The following is a 22,384-nucleotide window of genomic DNA, read 5'->3' on the forward strand; positions in this document are numbered from 1 at the left end:
CTAATTTTTTTGTATTTTTAGTACAGACAGGGTTTCACCACGTTGGCCAGGCTGGTCTCGAACTCCTGACCTCAGGTGATCCGCCTGCTTCGGCCTCTCAAAGTGCTGGAATTACAAGCGTGAGCCACCATGCCCGGCCCAAACAAATATTTCTTAAGACAATAAATCAAGTTCCCACTTTTATTATAAAATAGCTAACATATTAGCTGTTAGTCACAAGCCTGGGACAACATAACCAACCACCCCATGCAATACACTCACACTGGACAAATCTGGGATACTGATGTCATCCACCTCGGAGACAACACTTCCCCTACGATTGGAGCGACTGAAATAATCGGCGGCAGAAACCTTTCAGTCAGAAAAAAAATGAGATGCTTTAAAAGTTAAGAAAAAAAGAAAAAAAATAACATTGGCCAATTAGAGAAAGGCTTTTTAAAATTTTGATGTGTGATAAAGTATCAAGAAATAAAATGAGGAAACTGCTGCAATTAACCTACTCAAAAAAATAAAGAAAAGGGGTTCCTAAATGAAATCACAGCTCTACAATCAGCTTTTTTACTCATCTTAACTAGAGTCCTATGCTACAGAGAACATTTACTTCCTGAGGACCAGCAAATCTCTCATGTTTAAGATATTCATCACCCTGAACAGAAGCATTTCGAGGTTAGTATCTACCTCTACTATAATTCTCAAAATTTATAATTCATTATAGCTATCAATTCTGTTAAGAATATATATGCTGAATGCAGAATTATTTGCAGGGTGTTTACTGCACCTTTTCTCAGTTTACACAGTTCCCTCTTTTTCATATTCCCAAAGACCAGGAAATGTAGGACAAAATAAAGAACGAAATGAACTATACTGGCCTCTTTTTGGTTCCCCAAACACACCAGTTCTCCCTCACCTTAGGCCTTGGCACTGGCCTAGAATGCTCCTCTCCCAGCTCTTCAAGCAACTGGCTCCTCACATTTCAGGTCTCAGCTCAATGGTCAGTTTCTCAAAGAAGCATCTCTAATCACCCCATCCAAAGGGTCACCCACATACATACCGGCCCCTCCATGTTCCCTATCACATTACCTGTTCTCTTCACACTCCCTGACATTTCTTTCTTTTTCTTTCTTTACTAGCTTATTTTCCATCTCTTTCACTAGGATATAAACTCCATAAAGTCAGAAATCTAGTCTGACTGGCTTAAAATAGTATTCCTAGCACTCAACACAGGGCTTTGAATGTAACAGGCACTCCACAAACATTTATTTAATTTTAAAGTAAGTGATTTTTTTTTTTTTTACCTCATTCATTATCTATTCCTTACTTCAGCTGACTGTTTGCCTTGCTTTAAAATATTTCTCAAGGAAGGGAATTCAGAAGCCCATCCAAGAGATAAAACAGGCTTATAAGTATGAAGTTTTGCTAATAACCAATACAATCAAGCAATGGTGTTTTTATTCACAGTAATAATAATATAACTTGCATTTATAGATACTAATATTTATTGGCACCTATCTGAGAATTTTGATAGGTATTTTCTATATAGTATTCCATTTAATCCATATATTAAGCTTACCTACAAAGATAGTATTAACATCCCCAACGTACAAATAAAGACACTGCCATTTACACACTAATAGGTAGTAGAAGTGGATACAAGCCCAAGCATCATTATTTAGAGTCCCTGCCCTTTCCACTCCACTGCGTTCCAAGGTGTTTTTAGGTATTGTGGTATATTATTTCTCCTTCAGTTGTAAGCATGATCATTAGCTGGTTTGCTAAGGAACTACAACTGCTTTAATTAAATAAATGAATTTTGGTAACAAATCTCTCCAACATTTAATGTTCCCCTTCTCTATGAAAACTCGGGTTTATAATCTTTCACATAACGTAACTCATGTTAAATGGCCTATTTTTCTTTAAGGAATTACAGCCTCTTATGCTCTTTATTCTAGCTCTAAGCTGACATACCATCCTCAACAATGTATTTTCCAAACCAATTTCTTAAATATAACTAAAATGTCATCAGTTTTCTGTAAAATTTCCAGCTTCATTAAAGAATAACCTGAAATTATATCATTTGTATTCTAATATAGCTATTTGTTGCCTCTACAATTATTATCCAATTGAATGTCTAAGACTAGAATTTTTAAATTTTGTCATCAGCAATTCTTAAATTCACCAGCTTTTTTTTTTTTTTTTTTTTGAGAGGCAGAGGCTCATTTTGCTCACCACGCTGGAGTGCAGTGATGCAGTCATAGCTCACTGCAGGCTCAAACTCCTGGGCTCAAGCAATCCTCCCACCTCAGTCTCCCACGTAGCTGGGATTATAAGCATGAGCCACCATGCCTGGATTACAGGTCTTAACAGATGGATAAACATCGATTAAATCTAAATACAACAATATAGAAAGCAATTAATGGTAACATGATTTGTAATCCATAGTTATGAGTTTTATACAATATGGAAACATTAATTTTGCTGAAGAAATTTGTCTTTGGTGAACTGCACACACATGTGCATAAAACAGCAACAAAGAATAACAAGTAAAAACTTTTCAAATAATGACTCACTCCTAAGAGATGTAAAAAGACAAGTTATTAATGAAAGCTTGCACAGCCGACAGAGAATGTGTGTGCTCAACATGTTTTATAAGGCAAATTATTTATATAACTAAATTTGAGGAAAATGCTCTTATTGTCAAATGCAAATTTCACTTTACAACAGATTTCACATGAGCATGCATTGTTGTTATTTAAAACTCATCTTATTTCTTTGCATGCAAATCACGCTCACCACACTCTCCCTTTGTCCACGACTGGCACGATCAGAAGACACAATGCTTGCGGTGTCATCATTGGTAAACTATAGATATTAAATGCAGATAATGACAAAGACGCAATTTTGCTATGGTGTTACCTCATTATAAGCACATTAAGGAAGGTTTTGAGATGCATACGAATAATGATATAAGCAGCATAATTGGTATAATCTATTGTACACCCTATATATTAATAGAAAAGCTGGTACAAGGCATAATAAACTGCTATTAAAAATCAGGAGACATTTCCAAAAAGCACAAATAAAGTAAAACCTTACATTTTATTTAAGTTAAATTAAAGAAAGCCAGGTGCGGGGGCTCATGCCTGTAACCCCAGCACTTTGGGAGGCCAAGGCGGGCGGATTGCTTGAGGTCAGGAGTTCAACACAAACCTGACCAACATGGTGAAACCCCGTCTCTCCTAAAAATACAGAAATTAGCCAGGCATAGTGGCGGATGCCTGTAATCCCAGCTACTCGGGAGGCTGAGGCAGGAGAATCGCTGGAACCCAGGAGGCGGAGGTTGCAGTGAGCAGAGATTATGCCACTGCACTCCAGCCTGGGTAACAGAGCAAGACTCCATCTCAAAAAATTAAAGAAGGGGAGGTGCATAGTAAGCCAACTGAAACCAGCTAGGGATTTCATACTTTTAAACCTCTGGGCCCTTTGTGATCCTATCAGGGGTCAATAAATATACTTAATGTTTTTGCTTGAGAGAGAAAATAAAATAATATTTTAAAGCGAAACAATGTAAGTCAATGACAGAAATTCCTACAACAGGGACAACAAAGTAATGGTTCTTATTTTCCTTTATTCATTACTATGCAACTAGTGGAGATGTTGCTAACATCACCCTACATGGCTCTGTCATCTTCTTGCTTTACCAGCCAAAGACTCATCTTCAGTATGTGTAGTTTATCTCCATTCTAACATCACTAAGAAACCATTCTGGCATCACTAAAATAGTCATTCTGACCCCAACCTGCAAATGAAATAGGATCTAGCCAGCCTATAAGGACAAGATCCTACAAGTGAATGAAAATATAAGCTGGGTACAGTAATACACACCTGCAGTCCCAGCTACTGAGGAGGCTGAGGCAGGAGGATTACTTGAGCTCCAGAGTTCGAATCCAGCAGGGGCCACATAGAAAGTTACCCTCTCTAAATAAAAATTAAAAATAGGCCAGGCATGGTGGCTCATGCCTGTAATCCCAACTCGGAGGCCGAGGTGGGTGGACCACCTGAGGTCGGAAGTTTGAGACCAGCCTGGCCAACATGGTGAAACTTGGGAGGCTGAGGTGGGAGAATTGCTTGAACCTGGAAGGCAGAGGCTGCAGTGAGCCAAAATCACACCACTGCACTTTAGAGACTGGGTGACAGAGCAAGACTCTGTCTCTGAAGAAAAATATATACATATTAAAATTTTAAAAATTATGTGTGTTTGTGTATAAAATCCAATTTTATTTGCAAGTGACCACTACACTCAGGAAACTAAAAATGCTACCAGATCCAATAATTGCCAAGTGGAATTTTATTACAGGGTAGGTTAGAAGTAAACTTCCTTCTTATATGAAAAAAGTTCTTACCTTCTTAAACATCCCTGTGTAACTTTTGTTAAATACAGCAGTGGTATTTTTAAGCAGTGCCACTTGGAAATGGTAGAACTGAGACAAACATATATGTAAAAGAAAACCCATATAGCTCACCTATTCCACTTCACAAATTAACCTTTGATGACCTTTAAAAAATTGCTTTAATTATTTCTCTAGTTTTGACATTATCAAGGATAACAAGGTAGCTCGTAAAGTCATCATTTGCCATTGGGAATGTAAATCAGTACAGTCCTTTTGGTAGACAACATGGTAATTTACATCATAATTTAAATGCATATCCTCTTTGACCCCATCATTTCATGATTCACAATTTACCCTGCAGATTTACCCATGTAAGTACACAAAAATATACTTGGATAAGAATGGTCATTGTGTAAGTGTCTATAGTAGCAAAAATATGACAATCTAATGTCCATCACAGGGAAATGACTTTTTATTTTTTTACTTTTTATTTTTTTTTGAGATGGAGTTTTGCTCTTGTTGCCCAGGCTGGAGTGCAATGGCACAATCTTGGCTCACCGCAGCCTCTGCCTCCGGGGTTCAAGTGATTCTCCTGCCTCAGCCTCCCAAGTAGCTGGGATTACAGGCATGTGCCACCACACCCGGCTAATTGTGTATTTTTAGTAGAGGTGGGGTTTCACCGTGTTGGTCAGGCTGGTCTTGAACCCCCGACCTCAGGTGCTCTGCCCGCCTCGGCCTCCCATAGTGCTGGGATTATAGGTGTGAGCCACCGTGCCCAGCCAGGAAATGACTTTTAAAATGTATACTTACGCACTAACGGAATATATTGCCATTAAAAAGAATGTGCTAATATGAAACTATCTCTAAGAGACATGAAGTGGAAAAACTAAGGGACACGGCTTACTTGTTGAAAATTTTTATCAAAAAAAGAAAGAATGAAATAAATTTATAGGTGCTGATACAGAAAGCTACTTTAAAGAAAGAAAATATATTGAGGAGCAATATGTAATATGAACCTATTTGCACTCAAAATAAAGAGCACTCATATATGCATAAAATATCTATGAAAGGTTATTGAAGAACAGAGATTATATTTGGGGAAGGAAAATGGGGAAGGAGGGGTCTGGGGAATTTTACTTTGAATTTTCCTTAACTAATATTATTTTTACAAATTTTAAAAAATACTCCAGAAAGATTAGGTAATTATAATTGTCCCAGTTTTGTCTTTTGTATAATATATTTTTTTAATCAGTTTGTTTTATTTCTTCTCCTTTCACTGCACTGATAGAAGTGCTAGCAAGCAGGTGAAATGGCTGAATGTGCAGAATGTAAAGATGGAAAGGAGAAACACAGGATAGTCAACCTATACACTGAATTATCATCACTGAAAGACAAGAAGTTCTACACAAATGAAAATTAAATATAAAAACTTAAAAAATTCTAATGGCACTGGTTAGAGACTCGTTTAAGAAATTACATGCTAAGTCACATTTATAGAGAAATTACCAATTATTAGGACAAATTAGTGCTTGAGTTTATGTACTAAGGGAACACCTAATCCATACACAACAAAGTGAATCACAGAATATTCTAAACAGTGAGTACAGATTAATGCAACAACCAAAAATTTCTACAAAGCATGCAGAGACTAGACAGCTCACCACTGGACTGCTTCGGGCTGAACTTGTTCTTGATGAGTAATAACTGCATTCAGATGGCTATAAAGTTCCCAAGAAGAAAGGTTTTACAATGAACACCTCATTTTTCTAATGAGAATACATTAAGGACCATGGACCTAACTTGCCCCTGGTTCTCAAGATAAAGTTAACTATTATTCAGTGGTCTAGAACTCTACCTCATCCCCACCCTCAAGATCTACCAGCCCTTGGCTAGAGGGAGAGAAGAAGAAGGGGATGCCCTGAGAAGTGCTGCTCAGAACTTCTTCAGGAGGAACTAATGAACAAGAAAAGTGGTTTTTCTATGTATTTCCCTAATACTTGAAGCCATGATTTCCAGCAGGCATTTTATCACGGCTTGGGTGAGAGTCACAACTGGCTAGCTGAATGACTTGATCACAGCTTAGAGAGTAATTACAGATCAGATTAAATAACTTTTTCTTTGTGTACTCTTTTTTTTTTTTTTAATTTTTGACTTTTTCTTTGAAAGTAAACTGTGCCCATCCACATTTCCCTCCTCCTCACCACCTTCCCCTATTTAGACTTACAGTTCGAGAACCATAAGGGTTATATAATCCACCATTGTACAATGATGCCTAAGGAACAAAGGAAATATTACTTAGCTATTTAGCATCAAGGTTGTTTTGAAAATGACTTAATGTTTTCACAATACTCGGTACCAAAAAAGTTTTGGAGAATGATATAAGTGTATAGCTTCCCAAAGTGAAAACCCTGAGGGCGGCAATACTCATTTATATGCATAAATTGCTATCAACCTTACACTTCATTTTTTAAAAAACTACCCCTGGTTACAGTATTTTCTTTCACCATCATGTTATGAAACTGGGAGAATTAACACGTATAAATGTATTTCCTCAAAAGAGGAAACAGAGCAGGAAAGGAAACTGAGGTACAAAGAGTATTTTGCCCACTACAACAATAAAATTAAGTTATAAAACCTCAGGATCCCAGTCCACTAGAACAGGCCACAACACAACAAACAGCTTGAAAGCAACAAATTCACAGCTCACACATTACACAGAGCTATTGCTTTTACTGTTCTAGTCAGCTTGCTTTATTAGATCCTAGTATCAGAGGCCAAGATCATAACTGTCCCAAAGAAAAACAATATCCTTTCCATAAGCAGCCATCTCACAAAAGTATGTGAGTGTGGTGGGACTCAAGCAAATCTATCTTCTCTATGAAAAAACTGATTCTAAGCAAGGGCTACCCACAGCCCTCTGTGAAGGGAATATGCTCATTTTTAATACCCTAAAGTTTTATATTTTAAGCACAGGCAGCACAATCTGAAGTACACATGACATTAAAATCATGTGTCCTTAACTATTTTGGAGAAAAGCTGTCAAGCCATAGAGTTAGCACCATGACATTGACCCCACCAGCACTGCACACACTGGAAGAGGAAAATACAAACCAGACTGGCACTTCTCAGCAGACCAGAATTTGCAGTAGAAGAGGCCTAAGAAAAAAGTGCATTATTAAACCCGAAAAAAAGCAACTGGTAGCTCTGAAGGCAGAAAATTCCTCAGAAAGTACTAACCCTGTCACTCTTATATGTTGCCAGAGGGTCACTGTACAGGGAAGAAGACTGCTAAGAGACAAAAACAAAATAAATAAGCAAAAACAAAAAACAAAGATGAATTGGTCTCACCATCACAAATGCAGAGGATTTAAGTTTATGATTTTATACTCCATAATTCATTAGCAATTCCTGAGTGCTTAAGGTACTTAAGAAACACAAGAAATAAGAAAAACTTAAGTCATTAGAAATTGTTTTGAATATCAATTGTAAGGGATAAGAAAGAAAAACAGTTGGAACAGTTTTCTGTAAATTATAAATATGTTTATGTCCTATTGGTCTTCAAGCATTATTGTTAGGATACGGAATGGTAAGTAAGAAAACACTGAGGGAAAGAGGGCCATGGCACTGGGAGTGTGGCAAACAGTGGCCACATCCCACTCACCCAGTTCCTATGATATTTTCAGTGATTTTATGACCAACTCCTAATTGGCTTAGACTGATTTTTGGAGAACCAGATAAATAAGCTCCAAGTTAGCACTACAAACACTCTTTTCCAAATAGATTAGAAAACCTGTTCTTCAAAACAAGCCACGGACAAAGTGCCTTAGTTGAATTAGATAAATTGTACCAGTCAATGAATCCATGCACTAAAAGGACACAGCATGTTTTTAAAGGAATTAAATCTTGCTTTTCCTGATGTCATCTGAGGACATACTTTTCAAGTTCTTTTTCACCAAACCCAATCAGAGATGAAAAATAAGAGTACTTAAGTTGTGTGTGCAGGTTTTTTAAACAAAATTATTTTAAATGTACTGTGTGCCATACATTTAATGTGTCTTAAATGTATGATGTGTCAAATGTCTTTTAAAAAACAGGAGATTCTAACATTAAATAACTACATTCTTCTCATGCCACATGTAGTTTACATTTTTATATATAAGCTTTTTTAAAAGGGTACCCACTCTGAAGTATATAGAAGCTTACAACTTATTTTGAAATGTATCAAAAACTAAGATGAATTGATGGTTAGAGGGACAAATAGATACTTATGTGATAAAGGAAATATAATGAATTATATAATCTAAATGACAAGTATGTGATATTCACTATATTAGTCTTTAAACTTTTTGTACATTTAAACATTTTCATTAAAAAATTTTTTTAATGGTACTGATTTATAAACATGATGATTCAATAGTTCCCGTTGTTTAAAGAGACTCCCACAGACTATATAAATTCAGTTACCAAAAACTAGTATATACGTAGCCATTTACAGATTATTTACAGCTAGTCAAAATGCAAAACAGGGAGGTTAGAAAACACATAAAGCCAAAAAACTTTAGACAAACCCGAGTGTAGTAGGCAGAGGTGGGTTTGCTATGTCTAAGACTGCTATAGTTTCTCTGGTCAAAGTAGAGGCCACTCTGCAAAAAGCAAAATTAAACACATTTTTCTTAGGTTAAATGTTAATAACCTAACAACACACAAAGGTAAAACTGAACACACAAAGGCAAAATGTAATATTGCCAAATCCCTTCTTCTCCAAAATAATGTTTTTAAATCATCATATCACATTAAGTCAAAGTAACAATTATTTCAAGCCCCTAAAACAAAGATATTACTAACTTTTTAAATTTAAAAACAAGACAATAAACTCTCAGACAAAATGAAATGAAAACAATTTATTCTCTTGCCATTCTTAAGAATGTCCTTGAACACTCCTGGACCACTGAATAATTACCAGTTTTAAATCCATCTGGCAAAGCCACAGAAGTGGTTAAAGAGCTATGTATTTGGTTCCAAACATTTCCTAGTCCCATTACTTGTCAAAATAAACTGACAAATTACCAAAATGAAAGAGAGAGTGCAATAAATGTGGTTTGATCTAAAACACTATGGCAGGTTCATTTATACAATGCACAAAATAAACAATAATAGTATACATTATAGCTAACTGAGGGAGAGAAAACCATCTATAAAATTCCCTTCCCAACTTCTCTAGCCATCTTTTTCACTCAAGGTTAAGCAAATTTAGGCAATTTCTGATTTAAAGACTCCACCAGTGTTGACACTGCAGTTGAGGATACCCCTACTCTCACCCCACCCCTACCACCCCTAGCCCTGCCTTCCCACACCACTCTTCACTCCCAACTCACACCCTCAGCTAGGCACTAAGGTTCACCTTTCCCCAGAGATCCCAAGACCTTACCTTCCAGGGCCTCTCATTAATGTTCTCCCCGTTACATTCTCCCTTCTCTCCTTCCTTCTACCAACCAAAGCCTTCCAACCCTCTCCCCATCCAACCCATGGGAACCCTGAATTATGAATTAGCAAAGAGTTGGGACTGCACTTCCTTTGCCAGTACTGTTGCAACCTAACAGGAAATGGGTGTTCCCAATGTACCAAGTGGGCATTCTGGAGATATTCCTTTCCTCACAGAAATTTGTTTAGCGGCCAGGCACTGTGGCTCATGCCTGTAATCCCAGCACTTTGGGAGGCTGAGGCGGGAGGATCATCTGGCCAACATGGCAAAACCCCGTCTCTACAAAAATACAAAAATTAGCCAGGAATAGTGGCACATGCCTGTAATCCCAGCTACTTGGGAGGCTGAGGCAGGAGAATTGTTTGAACCTGGGAGGTGGAGGTTGCAGTGAGCCGAGACTGCACCATGCAATCTAGCCTGGGAGACAGAGCGAGACTCCAACTCACAAAAAAAAAAAAAAAAAAAAGAACAAAAGAAAAAGAAAAAAGAAATGTTGTTTTGCAAAGTGACTAGAATAAAGAGTATATTCATTCTGCAGTTTAATTACATTATAGATTAACGAGTTTTCAGCAAGCTAGTATGGAAACTTTGCCATTACACATTTATTGTAGAAACGAGAAAATGCATTCCAAGTTTCCAAAACACAAACTTTTAGAATGAAACCTATTTGTGAGTTTAGTTACTGCCCATAATGCCACAACTAAATCAATTCAAATTCCTAAAATAAGGATGAGAATCTTACTAAACCTATTCTTCAGGTATATTCCAAAGGACAATTCATAAATGAAAATACTTGTCAATGAGCTTCTTGTGATATAATACTAACTCTGCCTGCTGGGGGTTGCATTTGTTAATACTAAAACTTGCAAATGAAAACAAAATTATTTTTAAATTTCTGATAAATCATGTTTCAGCAGATTATCAAGTTTCAATAATGCCCTAGTAGCACACCAAAGCAATCATAATCATAATCCTTAAGTTCCTAATAGTACTTTGTGAATTGTGATATGAGACACAACAGAACTAACCAGTAGGTCTTTATGAGAACCAGAAGACTTCTTCTTCATTCCATGAGAGTGACTATAAGAATGATTCTGGAAGTAAATATTTCAAGTTAACTTCAATGATTGCATAGGGAAGTTATGAAAATAATTTAATAAAATTCATCTTGAAATTATATGCACAAAGGTCTATATGAGATACACAATAGTTTACATGCAATTTATTTCCCAAAGGTTAGTAAACAATTCACTGCACTTTACTAGCTAGGCTACCTGGCCCCTCTACACATTTGCATTCCTCCCTCACCTCCCTCTGTGCCAAGCATCTCTGTGTCTGGCCAGCTAAAGAAAACCTGATTAGAACTAAGAGCCAGGCAGGATATTTGTGGAGACCTTCATGCCACACTTGAGTCCCTCTGGCTTCTTTTTTTTCTTTTTCAGTAGAAACAGGGTGTTGCTCTGTCACCCAGACTGGGGTATAGTGGCACAATCATGGCTCACTGCAGCCTAGAACTCCTGGACTCCTGCCACAGTCTCCTGAGTAGGTAAGACCACAGGTATGTACCACTACACTCAGCTAATTTGGGGTTGGGGGGAAAGGTAGAGACAATGTCTTGCTATGTTATCCAGGATGGTCTTGAACTCTTGGTCTCAAGTGATCCTCCTGCCTCAACCTCCCAAAATGCTGGATTACAGGCATGAGACACCACTCCTGCCCCCCCCCCATCTTCTTTATAAGGATATAGGTAACAAGATAATTCATTTCCTTCTATAGTCTTCCTTACCTAAAGGTCAAATAGCAATCTTTTGGAACAATTAAAACAGGACTGAGAGAACGAAGAACATGACATTAAACTGTCCCAGTCCCAGACAGTACTCTTAACCCAAATTAGTGAATCCACAGTATGTAATGCTCAGGAGGGAAACAACCAACATGGTATGGATTGCCCAGCATACCATAAATGGTCACCTTATAAAAGGGTCCCTTGAAGGCAGGATTGTCTCAATATCTAACTTTTCCTAGGAGTACAGAGCCAAGTACATATGGGAAAATTAAGGCCAGCAATACTACTAAATAGGTAAATTGGTAGATAAGAAATCTAATCTAGGTATGTACTACTTGCCTGAAATAAGAAGGTGTGGCTAGAAGTGCCCTACCTATCAAGAGCCAAAGGCAACAGACTGCTCTAGGTAAACCATCTCACATATATATGGCTGTATCCCCAATCAATGATTAAAAACTCATTTTTCTTTTTTTTTTGAATATGCATCTTTTTATATATTACTCTGAACATTTTAAGAGATGTCTATGTAATTTAGAAACTCAGGCAACCTAATGACAAAATATTAACCCAAGAAAAACAAGCTATAACTTAAATTCCTTGGTTAATGACATACCATAAAAAACTAACCAAATCAAACCAAAATGTATGGACATAACTGATGTCTTAGGTGTCCTCTAACACTACTGGATGTTTTCTATCTAGCAACTTCACACCTGCTAGCTTGTGACATATGACATAAAACACAGTTAGGGCTTGTGCTCAACATTAAGACATGTTTATAACAGTGTTAGAATGACAATTAGTATATGTTAGGTGGGTGGCTCATCGTTTTAAGAAAAGATACATTACTACCAGCTGGGCATGATAGCTCACACATGTAATCCCAGCACTTTGGGAGGCCAAGGTAGGAGGATCACTTAAGACCAAAAGTTCGAGACCAGCCTGGACAGCATAGCAAAACCCCATCTCTACAAAAAAAATAAAACAATTAGATGGGCATGTTGCCACATGTTTATAGTACTCGCTACTCAGAAGGCTGAGATGGGAGGATCCCTTGAACCCAGGAGTTCAAAGTTGCAGTCAGTTAAGTTATGATTGCACCACTGCACTCCAGCCTGGTTGACAGAGAGGGATCCCATCTTTAAAATTAAAAAAAAAAAAAAAAAAAAAAAGATATTACTACCAATCCTAGTCCTCAATAGATAAGAATAACTTGTGTCTAATTCTGAAATCCTAAAGAAAAAAATTACTATTCATGCCACAACCACAAAACATTAGCTTTTTGCTTTGTCACATTTTCCCCAAAAGTTCATAATAAAGCCATGAAAGTTAGTCATATTCTATAATTAGCATCAACAGATGTTTATAAAGCAAAACTCCAAATATAACACAAAGTCATGCACTACATACTAATGATGAAAGTCTTGATGATCTATCCTTGAACATATCATACTGGGTTTCAGCAGAACATGAAAGTTGGTTTGTTTCCAAATTCAGAAATATAAAGAAGAGAAGAAGTAATATTTGAGGTTATTAAAAATCCAGCACTATTTTAAAAGAAAAAATTATTAAACATGAAAGCTAATCCAGCTGAATTAAAAAAAATATTCTTCCTCCTACTCTTTCCTAGTATAAAGTATTGCTAAACTGTATGTATATTCAAAACTGTATGTTTATTTTTCTTTTAAATAACAAAATTCATAATCACTAATAGTGATATGATTCAATCTCAGTACACTATAGCACAAAACATCCTAAGGGAGCCTTTAAATACAAGAATTAAGCATTCTAAAGTCAAAAGTGCTTTTTAAGAAAATTATTATCACTTTTAACATCATTTCCTATTGTTTGAAAAGTGGCAAAAGCAAAGAATGAACAGGCAATAAGGCAAGCACACATAACTAGCATGGTCAAGCTTACAAAAGAACAATTGCAGCACCAAGATGGGGAACATTCCCTTGGATCTGCTTGTGAACAAACACCTAAAATTGTCCTTCCTCAAGAAAATGCTGAGTTCTCACTTTGAGAAATCTGGTCAAAGTGTGAACTGCACAGTATCACACAGGTGTGACACAATATAAATCAAAGAAAAATATACAAAAGTCATAAGACCAGAACACGCATATTTCATGTAGGAGCCTTTTAAAAAGATAGTATGTGTAATATCACATTTCAAATCCAGGAAAAAAAACCAAATAGTAACTACATAGATTTATGGCTTTCACACATCGTTTCTTAAACATTCTAGTTTATATTTTTAAGCTATCTACCCAGAAAGTCATATATAAAACAAATAAAAGCAATGAACAAGTTCCTTAGGTAGTTTAAATACTAATTGTTTGGTAAAAATATCTTTCTTTTCCAACCCTTATATTCATTTAAAATTTTAAGGAATACTATTCAAAAACCCAATAGGTTACAGTTCATCAGTAGTTCATAAAATCAACTTAGTAGCTTCAACCAGCTTTTTTTGAGACAGGGTCTCACTCTTTTGCCCAGGATGGAGTAGAGTGGAGTACAGGTTGGAGTACAGTACAGTTCACTGCAACATCGAACTCCTGGGTTCAAGTGAACCTCCCATTTCAGGCTCCCAAGTACCTGGAACTGCAGAACTACAGGTACATGCCACCATGCTTAGCTAATTTTTTTATTATTATTATTTTAGGAGATGGGGTCTTGCTATGTTGCCCAGGCTGGTCTTGAACTCCTGGGTTCAAGTAATCCTCCCACCTCAGCCTTCCAAAGTGCTGGGATTACAGGCAAGAGCCACTGTACCCTGCCCTCAACCAGCATTTTAAAAACTAAACTAGAAGAGAAAATATTAGAGGGTGCTGTGCAAAGTAAGTGCAAATATCATTTTGTGAAACTTTTGTTTCAATAATGTATTTTCTATACTTTTACATATATACAAATCCACATGCATGAATCTTCATGTGTATACTGACTTACGGTGTAAAATGTATTCCTTGTAGAGATCACAATTTTTAAAAAGCTTAAAATATATCACAAAATCAAATTATATAATCTAGTTCTAATAAAACATTAAAATAATAGTTCAGTCAAAATAAAGCCCTTCCTTTCATGCCTAATGAAATGGTCATTTATAAAAAACATTGCAGAAACCTCAAAAAATAAATTCCATAAGTATCAGACTAAGTGGTACCATTTTACCACTGGTATAAATTCATTGAAAATGTTATTGTAATAAACACCAATTTTATTGGAGCAAAATATCTGTACCGAATGCTTTTCTTATATTATCCTGAAACTAACAGAAAACATAAGCAATAAAAAAATATTATTAATACATGTGTAACAAAATCTTGTTACAAAATTTTCCAAAATACATAATAGTATGCATTTGTTAAACTGTGTAGTAGTAAAATGTCACTTACCATGGAGTGACACTTCCCCAAAAATAAAGTTGCTTCTCTATGGAAATTTCTAAATATTTTATATCTAACCCTTTTGTTTAAAAAAAAAAAAAAAAACCTCCATGACCAAAACGTATATTACTCAAGTCACACATTCTAGCACACAAGCTATTCCATCCTCCAAATCAGGTAAGTTCATGGAAAAGGGTAGCTGTCTTTACTCTTATCATCCTTTCTGTAGCACCAGTGGCATTTTACACAGGCACAGGATTTAACGAGCCAAACTGGAATTAACCTGTTTCAATTTTCCTTTTCCAAAATATAACGTAGAATTCAGCTGGTTTTTAAAAAAATGTTGAATCTATCTGGTAGGAAAATCCATAATTTGGGCATACCAACTGCTACTAAAACAATGGGCAAACAAAAAAAGTCACCCCAATAAGTAAAAGTTGGCATTTATATTGTTGTAAAATAAGAAAGATTCATCAAAGGAGGAAAAGTGAAAATAGTAAGGGCTCATTTCCAAATTTTTGATGCTATAACTATAGAGCAAAAAAAATCCAAAATTTGCTATTGTAATCTTTTAAAGAAATTTTAACTGTCAAACTTGACTGAAAATTTTCATTAGGAAACAAACTAGAAAGAAAATACATACAGCAAACAAAGTTCATCAAGTGTTAATTTCTATCAGAATGTACCTATTACTCAAATATCCAGGACGCTGGAAGTCAAAAGTGAATGCACAACACTAATACCACACATTTTCCTGGGCTACACACCATGGTGTCTTTCCTTTTGGGTGTACTGGCTCTGCTCCAAAGTGTCCCAGTTATATCCTTCGATGGGTTCTTCAATGGAATTAAACAGTGTAATAGTAAATGATAAAACACAAAATTGTAAGTATATTTTAAAAATTAAATTCATTAAAATTATACCAAGGCTACTGGTATATAAATAATAACTAAATACATGCAACAGTAAAAATCTCCACCAACGAGAAAAGGCAATTTATCCCTACTGCTCTGATTCAATCAAGATCACTTTTTCTTCGTTTTTATGCTATGGCACAATCAACGCTCAACGCAGCCTCGACTTCCTGGACAGCTCAAGCAATCCGCCCACCTCAGCCTCCCAACTAGCTGGGACCACAGGCGTGCAGCACCATACCCAGCTAATTTATTTTATTTTTATTTATTTATTTTTAGTAGAGACAAGTTCTCACTACATTGCCCAGGTTGATCTCAAACTCCTGGGTGATTCTGCTGCATCAGCCTCCCAAAGTGCTGGGATGAAAGGCATGAGCCACTGTGTCTGGTCAAGATCACTTCATTTTCTAATTTTGGATATCTACCTTACTGTCTTCTTGTATTTCAATGTATAAAGCAATGACCAAGCAGCTACTAATGTTCTGCACTATTAATAATCCAATCATTATATAAAACTAATAGACACAGACTGTTTCAATTCTAAATTCCTAACTTTGATGTAATCATCCCTCCCCCAATCCTACCATTCACAGTCTAGAACTACCTTTGCTGTTTTTATTTTTATACATAATGTCTATAGCACTGACACCAACATTTCTAGCCCAGATAGCTTCTGGTAAGCCACCTTTCAAAAAGATAGTATATGAAAGTTAATTGGACAAAAGGAGAAATCTAAAGTCCTAAGAATGCACCATAAGACCATAAATATATCCACCTCACATTCAGGTACTGCTAATGTTCACACATCAAATACTATGTTCAGAAAGTATTAGACCTCTTAATACATGGCCTTAAGTTTTTAAAAATAACTGGCTGAGAAATGCATAACTCCAAAATTATATAGCAAACCACAAGGAAATTTAGGTCAGTGTTTTAGGCCATCACATTTATTTCTACAGAGGACAAAAGTTGTCTAACATATTCAGCTTAAAGGAGAAGTTATTTTAAAAGCAAATAATTTGATGAAAACTTAGAACTCTCAATATTATTTGGGTAAAACAGAAAATGTTTTATCTCAACTATATTTCTTTTAAATGAAATTAGTAGTGAGCTTTCAGACTTGTTTCCAGGGAAGTCTAAACATTTAAACTGTGCTAGATGTACACTTACAGAGAGTAATGTACTAGAATCTCCTCTAGGATGTAAAACTTTTATTAATTTTTACATTTATACATTGACATTTTTAAATACTGGGAGTTTTATTATATCCCATATTAACAAATTTTCAAATTAACATAATGAAATTAAATACTGCAGTTATATCTTAAATTTGTTTAATGATACAAATGCCATAAAAATAAAATCAACCTGATTACTTTATATACATTCTGGGTATACAGTTATTATCAGTTTAACTGCAGATTTCTTTTTTTTTGCAGATTTGTTTTAAAGGCTCCCAAATGTTCAAATTTTGCTGGTTCTACCTTTAAGTTAAACAAATATATAATCAAGTTTCCTAAGGTCACATACAAATTTACAAATAAGCAGCTTAATAACAACTGTGTAAAAATACACACTACGAACGTTATAATGAAAAGCAAAAGGAAAAAGCCATAAATACAAGAGGATTATTTTCACAGCCTTTAAGACTCAACTTTAAAGCTTTTATTGACTGACTCCCTATATCATTCTTTACAAAATAATTATTTTAATTTTTATTTTGAGACAGAGGCTCACTCTGTCACCCAAGCTGGAGTGCGGTGGCACAATCTCAGTTCATTGCAACCTCCGCCCATGGGTTCAACTGATTCTCGTGCCTCAGCCTCCCAAGTAGCTGGGATTACAGGCATTAGCCACTACACCTGGCTAATTTTTGTATTTTTAGTAGAGATGGGGGTTTTTGCCATGTTGGCCAGGTTGGTCTGGAACTCTGAACCTCAGGTGATCTGCCCACCTCAGCATCCCAAAGTGCTGGGATTACAGATGTCAGCCACCGCTCCCGGCCTTTTCAAAATATTTAAAGAGAAAAAAACAAAGTACTATATCTCCAGGGAGAAGTATGATGAATTCACTATTAAAATTTTTCTACTGTAAAATCATTTATAGGCTGCCAATTATCTTAGATTTCTGTAACGATCTGTTAATATTCTTTTTTTTTTTTTGAGATGGAGTTTCGCTCTTGTTGCCCAGGCTGGAGCACAATGGTGCAATCTTGGCTCACTGCAACCTCCGTCTTCCAGATTCAAGCAATTCTCCTGCTTCAGCCTACCAAGTAACTGGGATTACAGGCATGTGTCACCACACCAGGCTAATTTTGTATTTTCAGTAGAGACGGGTTTCACCATGTTAGCCAGGCTGGTCGTGAACTCCCAACCTCAGGTGATCCACCTGCCTCGGCCTCCCAAAGTGCTGAGATTACAGGTGTGAGCCACCGTGTCTGGCCAATATTCTGAAAAATCTAAAGTTTTATAACTAAAATATTCCTGATTTAGTAACCAGTTTAGTAACTTACTCTAAAAAGACAGTACATTACATTTGACAAGAAAAATAACCAGCCTGGAGAACATTCACCAAGAAAAATAGCCAGCCTGGAGTTTATATTTATGAATATAAACATGTCAATAACTAGTATGCCAGAGCACACTCAGTTTATTAGAGTCTATTTTTATCATTTATACAAGGTGGAAAGAAAATTAGAGTCAGGGAAAACTAACAAATAGAGACTTCAACATGTAAGATCATCTTACTGATTAAAAAAACTACATGGAAGTATACATATAACATTGTAACCAAAATGCAGTTGTATCCTAAAAGCTATTAAAATTTAAAAAATTTAAATAAAATAAAATGGAAAAAAAGCAAGTATACACATAGCATTATCAATGTGCAAAATAAAAGTACCGCTTTAAGGTTTAAAGTATACTTTTTTAAGAGAGAAATTAGGGTCTTGGCATAATACGAGGGTTTTTAAGGAGCAGCTTCTTCTTCCTCCTGATGTATACCAATCCATGCAAAAAACAACCTGGGGCATTCTATAAAATGTTAATCAAAATGTCAAAGCATGATAATTCCTATACATATTCAGGGAACTTCTCAAATCAGATGTTCAAATTTTCCACATAATAAAATTATAATTAATCATCCAAGCCCCAAAGCTATTTTGCATTTAATAAACTGTCATTTTTTTAAGATATGAAAGTAGGAAAAGTCTGAAAGTTAGAACCAAACAAATGTTATTTTACAAGATCAATCTTAATTATTTTTTTCCAAAATCAAAGGTCCTTCTATAGAAAAAGAGATTAGACCCATGTTAATAGATTAAAGTATTCATGATTTTAGAGTTGATTTACTTATGACAATAATTTGAAAGAAAGCATCATTTTCCAATGAAAGGTCTTTGCCAATATTTTATACTTCTTTTAAAAAGGCAAAGAAATATATGAACATTGTCAGATTGTTTAGGCAATTGAAGAAAGTTCACATGTAAGCTTTGTATTGTGTAGACAAGTTAAAATACCAACCCTGTGACTGCCAAGACTTCGAATGGACAATGCATCCTCAACTCCCTGATAAAAATAAAAATAAACACAGTAAAAGTTTGTGAGTGACTGCATTAAGCTAATGAGGAAAAGTATCAGAGGCAAGTTTATAGGTTATTACAAACCAGATAAGGACGATGGTGACTGGACCGGTGGGAATACCTGGCCCTTTCCGAATCTTCCTGGGAAAGGAGAAAGTACATGTAGAGTTAATCGCTGAACAGACAGTTGTTTATCAGAACTGCGCAAAGAGCAGTCAGTTAACAGCACAGCAACAACTCCTGAGAGCAGGTGGGTTTGGACAACTTATCTTTGGGGCAGCCACATTCTTTGGTTGGAAAGAAAGTAGAAATAATCTTGGCAATGTTCTTATTTTATCAGGAGTATGTATGTCAGACCACTTGGAATAGTCTGTATAAGACCAAGAGAGTTCAATATACCGAGATAAAAATGTGCAAGTATACTGAACAAAGAGAAGTTGAGTTCAGCATTAAAAAAAGACATTAATCTATTTTTTTCATTGTGCTCATCAGTTTATGCAGGTAGGAAGAAGTGTTTACATTATCACTGATGTATTTTAACAAAACAGTATATGATTCTAAAAATACTTGGATTATAATTTTGCGCTTACTGTAAAGATTTCTTTTTTTTTCTTTTACCACTCTAACTAGAAAAGAACTGAAACAGAGCCTGAAACAGAGCCTGTGTGTTGTTAATATGAAAAACTACTTATACTTAGAAATAATTACATATATATTTTAGAGTTGGTCAAGTTATCTCAAATAATGCCGTAAACAGATTATTTTTAAAAAATGATTGCAGCCTAACAGTTGACTAAATTAAATGTAATTCTAAACTTTTCCACATTTAGCTATTAGCAATGGAGCATTAAGGCCTGAGTCATGCGGGATAAAATGGCTAGTCCCTAAAACCTACTCATCTCAAACAGTAAGCAATTTCTGATCTTTCAGAATTTCAAGTCCAAAGTGTTAATGTGCACTGACTGAAAATCTATACATTACTGATCAACTGGGTTCATGGCTTATCAATGCTGTATTTTTGTAAAATGAATCAATGCCTCAAAACTCCCTGGTTGACATCTGCTGTGACTGATGCCCTTGACCAAATCTATGCTGAAGTCTGTTTATAAGCACTACTATGACTCAATTTCTAATCAGATATTCTGATCTTTAGGAATTCATCACTGATTTACATTTGTTGTTGTTGTTGTCGTTGTTGTTTTTTGAGATGGAGTCTCGCTCTGTCGCCCAGGCTGGAATGCAGTGGCGTGACCTCAGTTCACGGCAACCTCAGCCTCCTGGGTTCGAGCAATTCTCGTGCTTCAGCCCCCTAAGTAGCTGGGACCACAGGCACCCACCACCACACCCAGCTAATTTTTGTTTTAGCAGAGATGGGGTTTCGCCATGTTGGCCAGGCTAGTCTTGAATTCCTGACCTCAAGGGATCTGCCCACCTCAGCCTTCCAAAGTGCTGGTATTACAGGTGTGAGCCACCATGCCTGGCCACTGATTTACATTTTTTGTTACACAATAGACACATGTAGTCTGCAAGAAGCCAAGAAAATTTCTTCCCTTTCTTTATCAAGTGATACCACAAAAGTTTTGGGGGCATGTGTGTTAGCCTAGCAGGATGGGTACAGCTTATTAAGTGGTAATCAGTTCTAGGCTCCTTAGTTTGGTTAGTCTGAAAAGCCTTTACCATAAAGGTGAGTTAACTCCACATGCCCCTTCCAATATTATTTGGAGTACTAGGGTAAATATATGGTTTAATGTCTAATCTTCCCTTTATTCTAGCCTTTTTTCCATTCCATCTATCACATAAGAGCATTTTCAAAAACCTCATCTAAAGAGCACACCCCATTAAAGATGCAGCAAAGACAGATGAAGTCATAGTTTCAATTATGTCCCTTATATTAATAAAAATAATTATAAATTAAAATACCTTATTAAGTATTGATATATAGTACCTCTATATTTAAAGAGCTTCTCTTGCTCCATTTGAAAAATTGGCCTAAAAAGACTTCCAAAAACTACAGAATAAAATATAAACCCCCATACAGGTCAGTTAATTTGGACAGAGAGTATACTTATAGTCATAAACTATACCTTAAATAAGCACTGTCCAATACAACTTTCTCTGACCACGGAAATGTTCTATATTTGTGCTAATATAGTATCCACTAGCCACATGTGGCTACTGAGCACTTGAAATGCAACTGAGAAACCAAATTTTAAATTTTATTTAATTTTAGTCAATTTAAATTTAAATTTAATTACCTACATGTGGCTACCATACCTGATAGCACTTCTCTAAACCTATTTGACAAATATGTTTAGGTAAAACAGTAAGGCAAGCTCAAGGCAAATTTTAATTACACCAAAAACTTCCAAAACACATATTCTACTAAGAGCCTGCCAAGTAGGACCACCCTGATATAGAAAGGCAAAACATTTGGGTCGTTTTTAATTACTTCTACCTTGAATACTTTTGCACAGCGGCAAACATGAGGGAAACAGACCCTGGTAGCAATGATATAAAGTGACCCTGGGGAGGGGAGGGGAGGGGAGGGGAAGGAAGGGGAGGGGAGGGGAGGGGAGGGGAGGGGAGGGGAGGGGAGGGGAGGGGAGGGGAGGGGAGGGGAGGGGAAGGGAGGGGAGGGGAGGGGAGGGGAGGGGAGGGGAGGGGAGGGGAGGGGAGGGGAGGGGAGGGGAGGGGAGGGGAGGGAAGGGGAGGGGAGGGAAGGGGAGGGAAGGCGAGGAAAGGCCAGGGAAGGCCAGGGAAGGCAAGGGAAGGGAGGAAAGAAAATGGCAAGGTATTCTGGTTTTCACTCAGAGATTCTCCCTTCTCTGGAAGAACAAAAAGCTTCATT

The 22,384-nt window shown here is 36.4% G+C and overlaps 1 protein-coding gene across 50 annotated transcripts in view; it reads right to left on the reverse strand.

The window, feature by feature from the left end:
* LRRFIP2 (LRR binding FLII interacting protein 2) overlaps positions 1-22,384 on the reverse strand; it is a 128,446-nt gene that overhangs the window by 48,106 nt on the left and 57,956 nt on the right. For 9 of the 50 annotated variants that reach the window (XM_015445643.3, XM_015445645.3, XM_074031655.1 and 6 more), the window contains 12 exons: positions 19,621-19,677; positions 19,478-19,522; positions 15,810-15,878; positions 13,067-13,108; positions 10,899-10,964; positions 8,957-9,031; positions 7,626-7,676; positions 7,500-7,544; positions 6,613-6,660; positions 6,050-6,106; positions 2,791-2,859; positions 262-351 (listed from right to left, as the gene is read on the reverse strand). The exons of 14 other annotated variants lie outside the window; for them this stretch is intronic. In XM_015445643.3, coding sequence (XP_015301129.2) covers positions 262-351; positions 2,791-2,859; positions 6,050-6,106; positions 6,613-6,660; positions 7,500-7,544; positions 7,626-7,676; positions 8,957-9,031; positions 10,899-10,964; positions 13,067-13,108; positions 15,810-15,878; positions 19,478-19,522; positions 19,621-19,677 — 714 coding nt within the window. The remainder of the gene's footprint in view (positions 1-261; positions 352-2,790; positions 2,860-6,049; positions 6,107-6,612; positions 6,661-7,499; positions 7,545-7,625; positions 7,677-8,956; positions 9,032-10,898; positions 10,965-13,066; positions 13,109-15,809; positions 15,879-19,477; positions 19,523-19,620; positions 19,678-22,384) is intronic. 27 more of the 50 variants (XM_074031672.1, XM_074031667.1, XM_074031670.1 and 24 more) reach the window with 13 other exon arrangements.

Source organism: Macaca fascicularis, chromosome 2 (genome assembly GCF_037993035.2).
Source record: "Macaca fascicularis isolate 582-1 chromosome 2, T2T-MFA8v1.1".
In the NCBI taxonomy this organism is placed as follows: Eukaryota; Metazoa; Chordata; class Mammalia; order Primates; family Cercopithecidae; genus Macaca; species Macaca fascicularis.